This window comes from Anguilla rostrata, chromosome 16, assembly GCF_018555375.3.
Source record: "Anguilla rostrata isolate EN2019 chromosome 16, ASM1855537v3, whole genome shotgun sequence".
Taxonomy (NCBI): domain Eukaryota; kingdom Metazoa; phylum Chordata; class Actinopteri; order Anguilliformes; family Anguillidae; genus Anguilla; species Anguilla rostrata.
The window spans coordinates 11402885-11421709 of record NC_057948.1 but is presented as its reverse complement, the minus strand read 5'-3'; the positions used below and the strand labels follow the sequence as shown (position 1 = coordinate 11421709).

The following is an 18825-nucleotide window of genomic DNA, read 5'->3' as shown; positions in this document are numbered from 1 at the left end:
CAATTGTATATATATATATATATATATATATATATATAGTTAAATGAGAAGGTATTGGGACGGTGCCTTGATTTTTGTTGCTTTGGGTCTGTACTCCAGCACATTAGATTTGAAATAAAACAATGAATATGAGGTTAAAGTGCGGACTGTCAGCGTTAATTTGATGATTTACGTCCATGGTGATTCTTGTAGGAATTACCGTTCTTTTTATACGTACTCCCCCATGTTAGAAAAGCTAAAGTAATTGGACAAATTAACATAATCTGAAAAATAAGTAATATGTACACACACAAATGCACATACATGCTGTGTATATATACCTGTTACAAATAGACCTGTTATATACCTAATTATCTCCAATACTGTAAGTTAGTAATCTGTAGATTTGTGTGCATCTGTATGGTTGATTGAAGATAAAAATAAGATCAGGTTTTGACATTTGTCATTTAGCACAAGAAGCTGCTGGGATTTGTAGTACAAATACATCTCATAAGCAGGATGCCCTAGTATCTAGTGACTTCTTCCTCAATTAAAGTAAAAGAATGTTGATTGATTCCAGGCCATTTTTATTTTTTGCTCCCAATGGCTTTAACCTGTTTTTATTGTGCTTTCTGCTCAGGAGAAAGAGAAGGAAAAGAACAGAGGCAAAGAAAAAGAAAAAGAGGTGAAAGAGAGGGACAAGCGAACATTGAACGGACATGTCTTTAGTGCCGTAAGCTCCGCCCCCGTGCAGTGTCACCAGTGCCACAAAACCATCACTGCAAAGGAGGCATTCAACTGCACCAGTAAGAGCCAGAAAAGCACCTGCTTTTTCTTTACTGTCCACCAGGGGTCTCTGTTAATTCTGTGTTGTTTATCCAGGAATTAAGGCAGACGAGTGTATTTTATAAGCTATTCTTTTAGCTTATTGCCAGAATGCAAATGTCCATCTTCTGTCATTTTGTTACGTGTAGCAGAAGTCCTCGTCCTGCTATATGTACTGTAAAGGTCTCAAGACTCGACAATGTTGCTGTAACAGTGGCACAAATCCCTCTGTGGCTAGCATTCTGAGCTAGAACATGGAGAATATAGTTTTTTGGAGATAGCTAGGTTTTGTGTAAAACCAATGTTATATAAGTAATACTCATCTATAATTGGATGCTTCTGTAATCTAGAATGTTCTACATTATACATTGATCTTGATTACTCAGTGTTTGTGCATGCGTGGGGAAAGGTGGCTGTATTTCGGATCACACAGATTAACTGTGTCGGACCGGAGCACGCTTTCACAAGTGTCAAGCGCTCTGCAGCAGCTAATCGCGCCGGGGTGTTCTGTGGTTTCATGGCTTCCTGGCGTCCTTGTTGAAATTGTCACCAGGAGCAACGGGGCTATTTCCTGTTATGTCTGCGAAACGCGGTGCCGCTTCAGAGTGAGACAGAAGCTGATGTCGCTTTTCCTGATAAATGGGAAACGCAGTAGAAAACAGGAAGTGAATCTGTGGAGAAATTCACAACAATTCGGCCGTCTGCTGTCTACAGAAGAAAATATCTGAAGTGGCGTGCTGTATGATAGTGTATTTTGGTGATTTGTAGCGTATTTGGACAGTGTGCAGTGTATTCAAAGAATTTACTGTACATTTGGCCAATATAGATATATATAATGTATTTGTAAAATAGTGTAATGTATTTCTTGTGATTTCTATTCAGGTGGTCTGTAGGGTCTACTTAGACAGCTGTATCTCTTTATGATTATATTCAGCCTGTTGGCTCTCTTCAAGGTGGTTCATTAGTACTGTAGTTACTGCTATTGCAGCAATCTCAAAGCACTGAACAGGGTGATTCTGCTTGATTGATGGGCTTCTAGGGAGAGGTTGAGGTGGGGGCGGGGTTCTCCCTGTGTGTTATCAGGTACAGTAGGGGATAAATCTGTTCGACCCAGAAGTATCTGTGGTGATTCAGTGCAGTTTTCCGTCTACGCTGAATGATGGTTTCCTCCTCCTTGTATGACCTGTCAGCAAGGGTGTGTATTAATAGAGGTTCCAGTGGAAAGGTTCTGTGTAGATTTTTTGTAATCCCAGCCCTGGCTTCTCACAGCAGAAATGATGTGCTTCTGTTTTTTTTTGTTTTTTTTATCAGACTGCAATGCACATGTTCATAAACCCTGCAGGGAAACTCTGCCTGCCTGCACCAAGACCAAGATGAAGGTGAATGAGGTGATGTTCTCTCTCTCTCTCTCTCTCTCTCTTTCACACTGTCATCGCTCTCTTGACACCTCTCTCTCTTTCTTTCTCACTCTCTCGACACTCGCTCTCTCCTCTCTCTCGCTCCTTTCCTCTCTCTCTCTCTACACCTCTCTCGCTCCTTCCCTCTCTCTCTCTCTCTCTCTCTCTTTCCCTCTAACTCCCTCTCTCTCTCTTTCTCTCTCTATGTCTCTTGTTGTGTCTTGCTGTTTGTGTGAAAGATGATATAATGAGAATATTTATAATATTGCATTATGTATTTTAAAACAAGTCTCTCTCTTGTCTCCCAGCTTCAGAAACAGCAGTTTGCTGTACCAGATCCAGGCATTTTGAGATGCAAATGTAAGTTCTGTCAAAATTTACACACATCGAAATCATAAGCTCCCAATAATTTATTGAGTTTCGGTCGCAGTGACCTTCATCGGGTATCGATGGACACATCGATGTTCATACTAATATAATATCTTTCCTCTGAAATTATTTATATCTTACCCTTGTCAGTACAGGTGTCTCTATGTATGAACTGTATGTGTCTGTATGTGTTTTGTGTGTGTATTTAGCTGTAATGTATGTGTATGCATTGTGTGAGTATATGTATATACAAGTTGTAATGTGATGTGTCATGTGTATGTATTATGTGTGTATGTGTGTGTACATAAGTGTAATGTATATATATTGTGTGTTCATACATATTTATGCATGTATAATGTGTGTATGTCTGTGCACATATGTGTAATGTGTATATATTGTCTGTGCATGTATATTCATGCATGTATAATGTGAGTATGTGTGTGTACATATCTGTAATGTGTATATATTGTGTGAGCATATATATGTATGCATGTGTAATGAGTATATATTGTGTGTGCATATATATGTATGCATGTGTAATGAGTATATATGTGTAATGTGTATATATTGTGTGAGCATATGTATTTATGCATGTGTATATGTATAATGATGTGTATGTTTATCATGTGTGAGCATAGTACTTATGCATGTGTGAGTGTAATGTGTAATGCTATCATTGTTGAGCATATGTATTATGCAGTATACGTACTGTAAGAGTTCAATATGCAAATTGGGTGAGCATAGTAATTTATGCATGTGCATAGTGAATGCTATCATTGTGTCAAGTAAGCTCTATGTTTCTGTGCATAGCTATATTTTACTTGTACTAAGATGTATTTTTATCAGCCGCAGCCCAAGAGCAGCCGCTGCGGTCGCCTGCAGCATGTGGCTGCTCACGCAGACCCAGCAGCATCAGACCGTTCTGCAGCACTAACCTGTCCAAGAGCATCTCAATCAGCAACATCGCAGGGTGAGCCTGCCACTCAGCCCTAAACCCCGCCTCCTCTGCCTCCCCCTGCCTGCCACTCAGCCCTAAACTCCGCCTCCTCTGCTTCCCCCTGCCTGCCACTCAGCCCTAAACCCCGCCTCCTCTGCCTCCCCCTGCCTGCCACTCAGCCCTAAACCCCGCCTCCTCTGCCTCCCCCTGCCTGCCACTCAGCCCTAAACTCCGCCTCCTCTGCTTCCCCCTGCCTGCCATTCAGCCCTAAACCCCACCTCCTCTATATCCCCCTGCCCATCAATTAGCTGTATACGCTACTCCAGCTAACCTCATTATGTTCCTGTCCTCCTGATCCTCCGCCCTTGGTCCCGCCCCCGCAGCCCGGGGTTGGACGAGATCCCTTTGAAAAGCCTGCGCTACCGGTCCCAGTCCACGGACTCTCTGAACCAGACCAGCAAGGTCAACGAGTCCACCGAGTCCCTCACAGACGAAGGTGAGCTCGCTGTCTGCCCTCCTCGCGTGGTACCCAGTCAGTGCCCCCCCCCCCCCCCGCCCATTACCGGGCTTCAGGCAGGGGCTAAAGCACTATAGCCCTGCTGAAGAGTGGGACAGACCTACTGGGGGCTGCTGACTGCAAAGCTCCAGTTTGCTCTTCAGTCTTCTGTTGGTCTTGACTGCTGTAAGTTGGGTCCTGGGATGTTCATTTGTGAGACTCCGCGTTGTTGCGCGCAGTAGCGCATATTACTGTACGTGCACAGCGAAGTCCGTTCCCTTCCGGATGTTTGATCTCTGTGGAGCTTTCGGCCAGGTGTAACCGTCCGTCCGTCCGTCTGACACAGGGACAGAGATGATGGACAGCCAGCTGATGGGCGAGTTCGAGGCGGAGGCGAAGGACCTGGAGCCCGAATCCTGGACCTTCACCGTGGGCAAGAAGTACCTGGAGCAGCTCCGCAAGGACGTCATTAAGAGACAGGATGTGATCTACGGTAGGAGGGGTTTCAGCCTTTGCCAGGGTTCAGGGGTCACGGGGTCAAGGGGTCAGTGTTTGCTCACACCAGAGCATTCTTAATGCGTGTAATCGCTTTGCCTGCAGAGGTAGACAAACTGTGAGACAGAAGCCGCTTTTCCACTGTAGGGGCGAACCGTTTCGTTAGGTGCAGCGTCTTAATGCGTAAGTGAATGCGATGATAAGAAAATTTTCGGTTACGCTGACCTATAAAACGCTATTCCAAAAGCAGAATTAGACATGTTATACATCGTTAGAAAGCTTATACTCCCGCCTACTGAATAAATGAATTGTCAGTCAAGCCAGACTGTACTAAAAACGGCAACAGCGCCGTAAACGATACGTGTGGTATTATGCACAGCTATTTTGAATGTACCCAGGCATCAAAAATGCGCGAAATATATTTCATAAACGGATTGTCCAAGACAATATATGACCACTCGGTCTCAAAAGGGACATCTCTACGCGTAAAACCAATGGTAAGGTTATGTAGCCTATTTATTCAATATTTAGTCCCAGATATTGACTGTAGAATGACATGGTATCATTTTTTAGAACTTTGTCCCGTTTATTTCGTTATTCAGTGAGCAGCGTTTTCACTGCTGTATATCTTATGGCTATTGTCGGGTTTATCTTGTTGCTATGACTGAATACGATTTTTGATTGGCATTTTTATTTATATTAGCTTCTCCACTGACCTAGCTTACGGAAGAGGACGTGAAGAGACCGTATGCGGAGTCACAAAACTGACATAATGTGAAACCAATCAGTGAATACGTCATTAAGCCCGCCCACCCGAACGGTTCTGCTGCACTGAGCACGGTTGTCTAACCGTGCCGAAAATATCGTGCTGGGCACGGTTTGTAATCGTTCCGCGCCAAACGGTTTCCAGGTGGAAACACCATCGGAACCGTTCCTCTCCGCGCTCAGAACCGTTCGGCCCTGCGGTGGAAAAGGGGCTAGAGAGAGACCCTACCAGGCTCAGCTTTCCTCGGCTATTTCTTCCTGTGTTCAGTGGGTCAGGGCTCATTTACATTTACATTTATTTATTTAGCAGACACTTTCATCCAAAGCGACGTACTAAAGTGGGTCGCTGTGGTGAGAGGTCATGCGGTTGGCTGGCTGCAGATTGGCCTGCAAGGTGCTTGTTTTGCAGCGACCACAGAGCGCTCAGGTTTCCAGGGCGATTTCAGGCCTCAGTGCTGCTGGTGAAATGAGCCCCTTCAAGCCACTCGGACTCCCGCCATTTTCACCTCCGATCTGCCTGGGATCTCCCACAGGCCGCCGTAGACTCCCGTACTGTGTACACAGTATGCCCTGGTGCTCTGGACACGTGTTGAGTGACACCATTGTATGAATAAGGCTTGGTCTCCCCCTACGTGTGAGTGACCGTGTTCACTTGTCTACTTTAAGTGAATTGTAGTATGTCGTAGGTGCATCATGGGCTGTGATGTGGCCTAAACTACTGTGTCCTCAAAATATGTCAACTAAGCATCCTGCATACTATTTATGCGTATGTTCTAGTATGCGATGGGCAGTATGCAAAAAATGTCCTCTATACTATTATCCAACCGTGCTGTGGAAGTGTCGTAAGACGTTCTGCCCTTGCGGCAAAGCACACGTCGTCATTATTGTTGTTGAAGGAAAATGTAGGCTAAGCTGTGCCTCATTTTTAAAGCAGAGCCATACGTCATATTTATGGGACCAAAATGGTTGTGTGCTTTCTGAAAAGTATGCTCCCGAATATACTCTGCGAAATGCCAGAAATAAGTATGTCATCATGGGATTTTAAGTGCACTACATTTACTACATTTAGAGAAAACTTTTTCTACTAAACAGCTTTCTCATCCAGTGCACTCAACAAGTGTACTCAAAAGGAGGCAAGTGCGCGGATACGGCCCTGGCCACGTTCTCGGTTTGAGAAGTGTTCTAGGGGGAGGGCGGAGCCAAAAGGGAGGCACTCTCAGTTCGGTTGTTTTGATTTTAAGCAGGAGTTTCTGAATAAGTAATTGAGGTCCGTGTAGCGTTACTGTTGGGGAAGCTGTATTTGACGAGGTCCCCGCCCCCTGCTCTGCCCCGCCCCTGCCCCGCCCCTGCCCCTCCCCACAGAGCTGGTGCAGACGGAGATGCACCACGTGCGCACGCTGAAGATCATGTCGGAGGTGTTCAGCAAAGGGCTGCAGAAGGAGGTGCAGCTGGAGGCGCAGACGGTGGAGCGGGTCTTCCCCATGCTGGACGAGCTGCTGGAGGTCCACAGCGGCTTCCTGGCCGGCCTGCTGGACCGCAAGAGGGAGGCCCGGCGGGAGGAGGAGGAGGGAGGCCCGGCGGGAGGAGGGGGAGGCCCAGCGGGAGGAGGGGGAGGCCCGGCCAGAGGAGGGGGAGGGCCGGCGGGAGGGGGGGGAGGCCCGGCCGGAGGAGGGGGAGGCCCGGCGGGAGGGGGACGACACCGCCAACTTCCTCATCCGCAGGATCGGAGACGTGCTCGTCACACAGGTGAGGGGCGAGCGCTTTCGTCGTTAGCATGTAAAGCTAAAAACACAACTTCAATTTGAAAGATATCGATTATTATAATGTTGTATTGATGGGAGATTCAGGGTTAATCCAGACATACAGCACCCAGATGATCAGCTCTATGTCCTTCTCTATGTTCTCTCTACTTCTGCCTCTATGTTGTAGCATATGTATACTCACTAATAGGTGCACCACTGGTATCACGCTTAATATTGCCCCTTTGTGAATATTAATAAGATGCATAAAAAGGTTACAGACATGGCCATCTGGTTAGTATATACAATCTTTGGTGCAGCTTCTTCATGAAATCAAAAAAGGATAAAGATGTTTTATGGGAAAAAGAGAGCTAGCCTGACTTACAGACTTACAAGAATAATAAGATTTTTCTGGCATGATGATTGGTTTAACAAGTTACTGACAGCACAGGCTACAGATTTTGTACATTAACCAGTTGACCAACACAACTGGGTTGAGGATGTGTCTACTGTATCACATGACCACGTTGTGTGTGTCTGATTGGTCTCCGCTCCCTCTGCCTCCGCCCCCTTCCAGTTCTCGGGCAGCAGTGGCGAGCGCATGAAGAAAGTCTACGGCAAGTTCTGCGGCCGCCACAAGGAGGCGCTCAACTTCTACAAGGAGCTGCACGCCAAAGACAAGCGATTCCAGGCCTTCATCAAGGTAACTGCTCCTCGGCTCTGAGACCCCACCTCATCCCAGAGTTCGCCTGGGGTTTAATCTCTCTCAAGTTTGCCCTAACAGCCTTGGAATCTGCCAAATGTACGAGCGCAAAAGCTCACGGAAGTTTGTCCTGGGAGTTTTGAAGGTTCCCAGTGCAATTTAGCCGCAGTTTACCTCCGTATTCTTTTATGAAACTTGAGATTGGAGATCATGAAACTTTTATGACTGAAGAAAATACCTCTGGATTATATATCCTGGTAACTACGTATGCAAATTTAGCCTGAGGGAAAGCTTTACTTGAAACTCTCAGAGGGTTGTTTTGTTTCAGGACGGTGTAATGTGCACCCAAATGCTTTTCCCTGCGTGCTCTGTTCCTGTACTGATACCCCAGGTGTGATTAGAGGGTGTTCAGTAGGCGGAGAGAATCTTTAAGGATGTGTGAAAACCTAGGTGCGTAAATGTGTCATGAGTCATCACATCAGCCGGGTACACAGCGTTCGTGTGGAGCAGGTGTCGGAACAGACAGTGACGCCTCTTCCGTTCGCGTTCGCGTTTGCGTTCCTGACCGTGCGCTCGCTGTGCGTTCCAGAGGAAGATGAGCAGCCCCGTGGTCCGGCGCCTGGGCGTCCCCGAGTGCATACTGCTGGTGACCCAGCGCATCACCAAGTACCCCGTGCTGCTGCAGAGGCTGCTGCACAACACCAAAGGTGGGGGGGGGAGGCGCCCTCTGGTGGCGAACAGGGCCTGAATCGTGCTGTTGTGTGATGCGTGACCGGGCTGCTGGCTTCCATTGTGTGTGTGTGTGTGTGTGTGTGTGTGTGTGTGTGTGTGTGGTGTGTGTGTGTGTGTGTGTGTGTGTGTGTGTGTGTGTGTGTGTCTGTTTGTCTGTATGTCTGTGTGTCTGTCTGCAGCCTTTATTTTTGTCTGCTGGAGCCTTGAGTCTTACCTTATCTGCCTTGACACACATCATGAGGTGTTTTAGTTTCGTATCTCAAGGAAACCAGTCATGATTAATGATTAAGGGTTTTTTGTTCATGATACTTGTTTGATACCAGTTTTTGCTTAAGGTTTTTCGCTCTGTTGTTTTCTCTTGTGTCACACATTCATAACTTTCTCACCTCTTTCTCTCTTTCTCCCTCCACCATCATTCAAACTCTTTGTCATAGGATAAAGTATCTGTATATATTACCAAGGATTTACATATGGAAACAAACCCGCTACATCTAAGTCAAAAAATCTCTCACTGCTCTTCAAACTTCTACTCTTCCTCTCTCCTCTCTCCCCCCTCTCTCTCTCTCTCCCTCTCCTCTCTCTCCTCTCTCTCTCCTCCTCTCCCCCTCCTCCTCCTCTCTCTCTCTCCCTCTCCCCCTCCTCTCCTCTCCTCCCCCTCTCCTCTCTCCCCTCTCCTCTCCCCCTCTCCCCCTCCCCCCCCTCCCCCCCTTCTCTCCCCCTCCCCCCCCTCCCTCTCTCTCTCTCTCCCCCCCTCCTCCTCCCCCCCCCCTCCCTCTCTCTCCCCCCTCCTCCTCTCCTCTCCCCCCTCCCCCCCCCCCCTCCCCCCCTTCCTCCCCCTCCCCCCCTTCCTCCCCCCCCCCCTCCTCACCCCGCCCCCCCCCCCTCTCTCTCTCAGAGGGGGATGAGGACCGGGCGGCGGTGGCGCAGGCCCTGGGGCTGGTGCGGGAGGTGACGTCGGCGGTGGACCGGCGGGTGAGCGAGCTGGAGCAGAAGCAGCGGCTGCGGGAGGTGTACCGGCGCACGGACGGCCGCTCCATCATGCGCATGCGCAGCGGCCAGATGTTCGCCCGCGAGGACCTGCTGCGGGGGCGGAGGCTGCTCCACCACGGGCCCCTGCAGCTCAAGACCTCCACCGGCCGGCTGAAGGGTGGGGCTCCCTCCGCCCCTCTCTCCTCTCCCTCTGTCTCTCTCACTCCATCACCGGCCACCCCTCTCTCCTCCCTCTGTCTCTCTCACTCCATCACCGGCCACCCCTCTCTCCCCCCTCTGTCTCTCTCACTCCATCACCGGCTGAAGGATGGGGCTCCACCCCTCTCTTCTCACTCCATCACTGTTCCACTGCCCCCCCCCCCCCCATACTGTCCAACTTGCAACTGCCAATGCACAGAAGTGTTCTTCACCGTTTTGAAGCTTGCAATCTACATCACCAAGTGGTGGGAGTTACATTTCTGCTTGGGAATAATAATAATAATAAAATACAAATGTAAACCTCACAGGGATGGGATGTGAAAAGGACATGTCTTCTGTCTTGATTATTGCAACAGAATTATATATTGTAATGTTTTACAGGCAGCTGTTAAAGCAACGGGCAACAGGGGGTGCATTAGGCCGAAGAGTTATGTCATAGTAAATTTTGGCTAACGTTGGTGCCTGCATTTTTAATGTTAGCATTTCTAACGAGCTTCTCTGCTTCCTGTTCTCCCCTCAGACGTGCAGGCCCTGCTCCTCTCCGACGTCTTCGTCTTTCTGCAGGAGAAGGACCAGAAGTACGTCTTCGCCTCGCTGGTACGTGCCTCGCTACTACGTACCTCGCTACTTACATTACACAACATTGCATTACATTTGTATTTCAGGCCAGAAACATACCCTATGTGAGTACACAAAGTTTCAGTTTCACGTGCTGTTGCGTTCTGAAATGTGTGACCTGAAATTCTTAATGCTACGCTAAGTGTGAGCTGTAGTGTCATGTGCTGCAGCGAGAGGCGTTAATGCAGGTGACAGCAGGATGAAGCCGCCTTCTTCCGTTTGTGCTGTCTTCTGCTTCGTCTTTCAAAACTGTCCTGGATCGCCCCCTTGAGGACTCAGTGGGGAATTTATTGCCTCCACTGAGAACGCACGTTGAATATGTGAGTCGTGCGTTCGTAGTGAGTCGGCCTGCCGTTGTCATTCGCATTTGCGTACTTGCGTAGGGTATGAGATTGGTTCCCTCGGAACTGAGTGAGAAAATGCATTTAAAAATAGCGAAAGGGAAAGACAGAACTAAAATACGTATGCGTGATATTCATTTCAGTTGCTTGGACTGAACTATCAAACTGATACAGCTGGTCCTGGAAGAGGTTGCAGTAGATACATACTTGAAGTATATATTTGGAAATAAATTCTGGATCTGAGCCCGTAACTGAAAGGTAATATTTTGACTTTTGGCCAAAATTAGGCCAAGAAATGGGAAGCGGTTTGATAAAGCTCCTCATTTGTGGGGGATTAACTCCAGTTGAGGCAGCCGGCGTTAAGGCAGAGGAATGCGTCAGCGTTCGGCTGTGTGATCCCCCTCCCCCCTCTTGTCTCTCTTCCCCCAGGATCAGCGGTCCTCGGTGCTCTCCCTCCAGAAGCTGATCGTGCGGGAGGTGGCCAACGAGGAGCGGGGCCTGTTCCTCATCGCCGCCGGCGAGGAGCGGCCCGAGATGGTGGAGGTGCACGCCGGCTCCAGGGAGGAGCGCAACGCCTGGATCCAGCTCGTCCAGGACGCCGTCGCCTCCGTGTGAGTGGAGGGAGAGCGATGGAGAGAGACACAGAGAGAGAGAGAGAGAAAGGAAGAGAGAGACGAGCCTCTTCTGCGGAGGCCAAGCAGTGATTACGGGGTCCCGCGGTCACCGTGACACTCCGTCGTTTAACGGAACGGGGGGGTAGACCGCAGCAGGAGGAGATGGGTATTTACTTCTTATTTACACCCAGGCTAGGTTGTAGTTGTGCTGCTGGGTCCCCCATAGAGATTTACTGAAGCTTATAGAGATAAATTAGCGCTGTTTTTTTTTTTTTTTTTTTACTGTAGAAGCATTTCCTACCCCCACCCCCACCCAAACCCTCCGGTCTCGCCCCAAAACCCAGCCCCTCATCCTTTCCTCCCCACCCACTATGCCAGACCTGGGTCAAATACGTATTTGTTTTGGATTCAAATATTTTTTCTACGCTTTACTGATCTTGCCTGGTGTATTGGAACCAATGATATACTCTCAAAAAGTGCAAACCCTGCCTTCTGGTCATATAGGCAGGGTCAGTTATACCAGGCAAGAGCACAGAAAAGTATTTGAATCCAAAACAGATATGTATTTGACCCAGGTCTGTAACTGCTACTTCCGCAGGGAGAAGGAGGAAGATGAGGGTGTCCCCAGTGAGTCCGAGGAAGACAAGAGGGTGCTGGAGACGAAGGCCAAGGAGTTGAGAGGTGAGGACCCCGCCCATCTCTTTCTCCTCCCTCCTCCCCCTCTCCTGCTCCCAACCCTCTGGCATTTGATTCCTGGCTATGCAGAATGCTGTCTCCCCTGGCAGCCAGGAGCCCAACCCACCCCCCCCCCCACCACTACCTCCACCGTTGCCCTGACTACACTCTGACTCCGCCCCCTGCCTGTGCCCCACAGACCAGCTGCGCAGGAAGGACCAACAGATCGCCGCTCTGCTGGAGGAGAAGCTGAGGGTCTTCCAGGACATGGGGAGCGAGGGCGGGCCCGGGGGCGGGGCCCTGTTCCGGGCCCTCGCCCAGGACACGCCTACCGGGGAGCTGGCCATGACGGACGCCCTGAGAGAAGGTGGGCGTGGCTCAGACCCGGGCAGACGGGACGGCCGATTGGCCGCTGGCTGGGCTGTAGAGGAGGATGGATGAGCTGTCAGCGTTCCCTCCCTGTGTATTTATAAGAGAGAATACTTTGAGAATGGAGTGGTGAGGCTAATATGATCGTGTGCTGTGGATGAGGGATTGCTCCTCTGCTGGAGGGGGGACATATTGATCTGTTACCAGCCTACCATCAGTAACCTGTACCGGGGTTAGTGATGAGAACACTTCAGTTCTGTGTGTGTGTATGTAAGTGTCTTTGTTTATATATACATATGCTTGTGTGTCAACATGTGTGGCTGTATTTATATAGGTGCTTGCGTTTATTAATATGTTTGTGTCGGTGTGTATGTGTGTGTGTGTGTGTGTGTGTGTGTGTGTATATATGTGTGTGTGTGTGTGTGCATGTGCGTGTGTGTCTGTGTGCGTGTATGTGTGCGTATGTGTGTGTGTGTGTGTGTGCATGTGCGTGTGTGTCTGTGTGCGTGTATGTGTGCGTGTTTGTGCATATGTGTGTGTGTGTGTGTGTGTGTGTTGCAGTGGAGAGCTTGCAGGCTCTGGTGAACACTGGTCAGGGCGGGGCAGTGGATCACGGGGGCAGTGCTGAGTCTGTGTGGGCCCCCTGCAGACCCGAAATCTTCAGCAGCTTTGACAGGAACCAGACGAACAACATCTCTAAAAGTGAGAACACCCCTCTCATTCCACCCTAGCATCAGTCCAAAGTGCACATGCAGCACTGAGCTGTGTTTCCCCTGCTAATGCCCTCTGTGCTCGTCTCAGATGGGGAAGCAGACTCACCGGACCTGCAGAGAACAGAGTCAGACAGTGCATTAAAAAAGGTAACTAGACCTCTGTGTGTGCTTGTGTCTATGAGTGTGTGTGTGTGTGTGTGCTTGTGTCTATGAGTGTGTGTGTGTGTGTGCTTGTGTCTATGAGTGTGTGTGTGTGTGTGTGTGCTTGTGTCTATGAGTGTGTGTGTGTGTGTGTGCTTGTGTCTATGAGTGTGTGTGTGTGCTTGTGTCTATGAGTGTGTGTGTGTGTGTGTGTTTCTGTGTGTGTGTTTGTGTGTGTGTATGATGGTGTGTGTGTGTGACTGAGTGTGTGCGTGTGCGTGTGTGTGTGTGTGACTGAGTGTGTGTGTGTGTTTGTGTGTGTGACTAAGTGTGTGCGTGTGCATGTGTGTGTGAGTGTGTGTGTGTGTATGTGTGTGGTAAACTCACAGTGCAGTATTTTACTCAGATCAGGTTCAGGTTACTGTATTTGTACCCGTAGGTAGATTTGGTGATGGGTCTGGCTGCACCTTCCCTGTTTCCCAGCAGCTGCCTCTCCTCCTCAGCACATATGCGGAGAGTTAATGCCTCCAGTGTTATAGGAAAAGAGTAGCTGAGCCGCTGAGCGTTATGGACCCGCTGGCGCCCCCTAGCTGTGCGCGTGGGCTGTGGTCTAAAGCTCATAATCACTGCTGCGGTACTTCTCCAGCAGGTGGGCTCGAGCTGTGTCTGTTAGTCAGGGACTGCAGGCTCCTGGTCCTCCAGCGCTCGGTAATACACTAACCCCTCTCCTCTGTCTGTCTCTGCAGGGGGGAAACTCCAACGTCCTGCTGCTGAGGAAGAGGGACAGCGAGGTAGAGTCCGCACGCTCAGCTCACGGTCTCATTGGCTCAGACTGCTGTCATGGGATAGAGATGGTGTATCTGTGTGCAGCTATAATGCCTGTTATAATAGGTCAATGTGCCTCTGTACACCTATACTGTCTGTCTTATTGGGATAATATGTCTCTGTACACCTCTCAGTCCCTCAGTCTTTATACCTCTCTCAAATCCTCTCTTAAGTTGGGGTGTGTAATGTTTTAATTGGTGAGATGTTTCTAGTGTAGCGTTTTAATTGGTGGGATATTCCCAGTGTCATGTTCTCATTGGTGGGATGTTTCCAATGTAATGTTTTAATTGGTGGGATGTTTCTAGTGTCGTGTTCTCATTGGGGGGATGTTTCCAGTGTCATGTTCTAATTGGTGGGATGTTTCCAGTGTCGTGTTCTAATTGGTGGGATGTTTCCAGTGTCATGTTCTCATTGGTGGGATGTTTCCAGTGTCATGTTCTCATTGGTGGGATGTTTCCTGTGTCATGTTCTCATTGGTGGGGTGTTTCCCGCTGCAGCTCCTCCACAGTGTGTGTCGGCTGCATGAGCTGCTGAGCGCGCTGCAGGTACGACGCCGTTTCCACGCCGCTTCCGCTCGTGACATCACACGCTTCACCTCGACCGATAATGCGTGTTCACATTCACGCAGTTACAACCGAGATGTTCTGAATTTGCTCATTTGCCAGATGTGGAACAGATGTGCTTCTCATCTTTGCAGAAACACGTTTGTCATTTAATGTGTGATGTCAGTAGAACCGTGCAGAGAAAGACAGAGAAAGTGTTTGTGGCGTGGTATACACTGTGTGTGTGTGTGTGCGCGTGTGTATATGTATTAGTGTTTGTGTTTCTGTTGTGTGTGTGTGTATGTGTGTGTGTGTTTACGTTTGCATTTATGTTTTGTGTGTGTTTGTGTGTGTGGGTACATGTGTAACCTGTTCTTGTGGCTTCTGGCAGGCGGTGGTGGTGCAGCAGGACTCCGTGCTGGAGGAGCAGCGGAGTGCACTGACCGAGCGACCCTCCTCCTCCTCCTCCTCCCCCTCCCCCTCCTCCTTGTCCTCCTCCTGGCGGTCCTCCTCCCTGGTGGAGCAGGAGAAGCAGCGCAGCCTGGAGAAGCAGCGGCAGGAGGTGGCCAACCTGCAGCGGCAGCAGGAGGCGCACGCCGCCGAGCGCCGCCGCCGGGAGAGCGAGTGGGAGGAGCGGGAGCGGGAGCTGACGGGCAGGGAGGCGCGCCTCCTCCAGCTGGACGAGGAGACCCGGCGCGGGCGCGGGGAGGTGCAGAGGGAGCAGCAGGAGCTCCGCTGCCAGAAGGAGGAGTACCAGAGGGACCTGGAGCGGCTGAGGGAGGCGCAGAGGAGGCTGGAGAGGGACGGGGAGCAGGTCGAGCGGGAGCAGCAGCAGGCCCGGGCGGCGGAGGTGAGTACCTCCTCCGCTTCGTGGCCTGACGGAGCCTCTGACCCGGCTCCGCCCCCGCCAATCCCTCTCTCTGAATCTGATTTCAGGAGAACCGGAGCGGCAGGGCGCCCTCTAGCGCCTCGGAGGACTCCCTGCAGATTCCCAGTCCCGTGGAGCGCAGGCTCTCCTCGTCCCCCATAAGGGACACGCTCATCAGGATGGGCTCCTTACGCAAGGGGAAGACCCTGAACCCCTTCGCCTCCAACCCCAGCCACAAGGCCCCGCCCGGGGACGGGCAGAGCCACATATCCGGCCGCCTGCTGCAGCTGACCAAGACCAAGGAGCCCAAGGAGCCCAAGGAGAAGAAGGAGCCCAAGGAGAAGAAGGAGAAAAAGAAGAAGAAGAAGGACAAAGGGCAGCTCCCACAGCCTGCAGGTACCGAGAGAGGGCCAGATAAAACTACACACTGCAACATGCTACAAGCACGCTACACACAGCAACATACTACACACTGCAACATGCTACAAGCACGCTACACACAGCAACATACTACACACTGCAACATGCTACAAGCACGCTACACACAGCAACATACTACACACTGCAACATGCTACAAGCACGCTACACACAGCAACATACTACACACTGCAACATGCTACAAGCACGCTACACACAGCAACATACTACACACTGCAACATGCTACAAGCACGCTACACACAGCAACATACTACACACTGCAACATGCTACAAGCACGCTACACACAGCAACATACTACACACTGCAACATGCTACAAGCACGCTACACACAGCAACATGCTACACACTGCAACATGCTACAAGCACGCTACACACAGCAACATGCTACACACTGCAACATGCTACAAGCACGCTACACACAGCAACATGCTACACACTGCAACATGCTACAAGCACGCTACACACAGCAACATACTACACACTGCAACATGCTACAAGCACGGTACACACAGCAACATACTACACACTGCAACATGCTACAAGCACGCTACACACAGCAACATACTACACACTGCAACATGCTACAAGCGCGCTACACACAGCAACATACTACACACTGCAACATGCTACAAGCACGGTACACACAGCAACATACTACACACTGCAACATGCTACAAGCACGCTACACACAGACACGGTGAACACAGAAACATGCTCCATCACAACATGCTACACACAGAAACATGCTACACTCAGACACGCTACACACAGCAACATGTTGCAAGCATGCTACACACAGACATGCTACACACAGAAACATGCTACATAGCAATACACTACACAGGGATTGCTGCATCCTATGTCATTGCTGCATGTTATGTAGTGTCATGCTACATGCTACACAGAGACATGCAGTGCAGAAACCTGCTACATGTCACCCAGCAGCCTGTTCACAGGTGCGCTACGCAGCAGTGGTGAGTCTCTGGAAGCTGTCGGTTTGTTTCCTGACCACCCTTTCCTCTCCTCCACAGACTCCACCCTGCTTTCAGGCTCAGAGCAGCCCGTGGATAGAGAGATCCTGTTCTGCTGACCTCACTCTGTCCTCCAGTATCCCATAATTCTCCACTCTCGTGAGAACTGCAGCCGTTGCCTGCAGGGCCAAGCAGATGTGGCTGGAAGGCAACGTGCCCCGTTCTCAGTGACCCTGGAACTGACGCTGGGATTTGGAAGGCACCCTGTCCTGCGGACTGGCACATCTCCGCACTGACTCTAGAACTTTCCGTCGGTTTTTCCTTAGCTTAAGGACACGAGAACTGTGACCATTTATATGCTGAATACTGTACATTTTGAACTTTAGGGTAAGAAAAGGTAAAGTGAAGAAAAAAACAAGCTTACGTAAGACTAAGCTTTTTTTGCGTGGCTGAGACACCAGCCTTGAACCTCCGCTTTTGACAGTTTGCAGTGGAGGATATTGTTTGTACCATATATATATATGTGGAGTATAAGTGGATCGTAAAGCTCTTTATTCTACAGCTGTTTCACTGGGCGAGCAGCTTGTCCGGTTCCTCACAGTCTTCTTAATGTAACCGTGTCTTCACGCTCTGCAGTCCTCTCTGTTCTGCCCCGAAGAGGAGATACAAATCTCACATCTCTCTTTTTCCATTAGCAGGTAGAAACAGACACACACAGTCGCTGTGATTGTGGCTAAAGGTCACTGCTTTTAGCAGAGCTGGTTGGGAGAGAGGGGTCAGAGAGGGGCTGAGTTCTGCACACCCGGGGACAGGACTGACACAGACTGACTGAGCCTGACGCAGACTGAGACTTACGGACTTCCTGGGACTTACAGACTGACACACTGACTGAAGCTGACTGACTAACTGAGACTGACAGACTGACACAGACTAACCGAAACTACAGTTGTGGTTTGCGCTGCGATTTGCGTAGAGAAAATAACTTGTACAGTTGACATTGTACAGACACTCGTGAGTCACAAATCCACCAGTCGCTCTTCATTTTTAGCACTCCGGAAAACGTGTTTGTTCGACCCCGCCGTCGCACATGATGGATCGTGTGTTTACTTCTGTGTTTCCCCTCCCTTTTCCTTCCTTTTTTGCAAACCTTCAACGTTGAGCCTTTGACAAGCGCGTAGCACAGGCTTATGCAAAAACTATGCCCGATAAATTCAAACGTTTTTTTTTTCATTTAATCGTGGCATTGCCAACTGGGATTGTACCTGAGAGATTTGAGTCTTTCACTCCCACACACATAGCAATCAGAGCTGCGACTATACAACGAGACTGCCAGACTACCCTGGACTACCGCAGACTCTGCATCCATGCAGCAGTCCTGCAGACTGACAGTCACCAAACCAGGCGCTGACCCATACTGACAGACGGACTCGGTGACAGACAAACGGAGAGACTGGCAGGTGGAGCAGGACCCAGGACTGTTTAAAGAGCTGTTGGATGTAGGATGAATCCTGTTAAATTTGGAGCCATCTTGTCATACAGTCTCCTGCTGAGTTCAAGCCAAACATTCAATTAAACTTGAGCAAAATCCTTTTTATAGTCACTTCAGTGCAAGTTTTACACGGCCTTTAAATGCTGAGCACTTTAAAAGCATACTCTGTAAGAAGGGGTTGAGTTTCCTGCCACCAGATAAATAGCAATTGATTTATTCCATTCAAATGTAAACCTTTTTTATTAATTGAATGGAGTGAACCATTTTTTTTTTAGGTTTTGTTCATTTTCAAGCTTAAATTTATTTAAATATATTTAAAAACATTAATTGCAACTACATTAATGAAATACTAAAGAAATATAGAAAATGTGGTTCTCCTGGACAGCGGCAATGTGAACAATCCAATAGACCCAGTTTTGGCTACTTGTTTGCATTTTTAAATTTCACCACATGGTGGAGCCAAAGTTCTTAAGTCAATATGGATATTTTCCACTTTAATGGAAAGCTTTATAAACTAAAACTAATTTAATCAGAAATGCATTTTGTAAAAATATAAAAGTGTAAGTTATCGTACTGAATCTTTAGTCAGTATA

At 49.2% G+C, this 18825-nt stretch overlaps 1 protein-coding gene across 1 annotated transcript in view; it reads left to right on the top strand.

Moving 5' to 3' along the window:
* The window catches only part of LOC135242625 (A-kinase anchor protein 13-like), a 76363-nt gene extending 59202 nt beyond the window's left edge, over positions 1 to 17161 (top strand). Inside the window, exons 18-37 of the mRNA XM_064313775.1 lie at positions 620 to 785; positions 3453 to 3540; positions 3891 to 4003; positions 4350 to 4496; positions 6626 to 6810; positions 6941 to 7009; positions 7580 to 7705; positions 8295 to 8412; positions 9333 to 9584; positions 10146 to 10222; positions 11014 to 11195; positions 11797 to 11879; positions 12073 to 12240; positions 12804 to 12944; positions 13044 to 13102; positions 13843 to 13887; positions 14419 to 14466; positions 14855 to 15313; positions 15400 to 15727; positions 16804 to 17161. Coding sequence (XP_064169845.1) covers positions 620 to 785; positions 3453 to 3540; positions 3891 to 4003; positions 4350 to 4496; positions 6626 to 6810; positions 6941 to 7009; positions 7580 to 7705; positions 8295 to 8412; positions 9333 to 9584; positions 10146 to 10222; positions 11014 to 11195; positions 11797 to 11879; positions 12073 to 12240; positions 12804 to 12944; positions 13044 to 13102; positions 13843 to 13887; positions 14419 to 14466; positions 14855 to 15313; positions 15400 to 15727; positions 16804 to 16862 — 2913 coding nt within the window. The 3' untranslated portion in view covers positions 16863 to 17161. The remainder of the gene's footprint in view (positions 1 to 619; positions 786 to 3452; positions 3541 to 3890; positions 4004 to 4349; positions 4497 to 6625; positions 6811 to 6940; positions 7010 to 7579; positions 7706 to 8294; positions 8413 to 9332; positions 9585 to 10145; positions 10223 to 11013; positions 11196 to 11796; positions 11880 to 12072; positions 12241 to 12803; positions 12945 to 13043; positions 13103 to 13842; positions 13888 to 14418; positions 14467 to 14854; positions 15314 to 15399; positions 15728 to 16803) is intronic.
* Positions 17162 to 18825: the final 1664 nt, after the last annotated feature.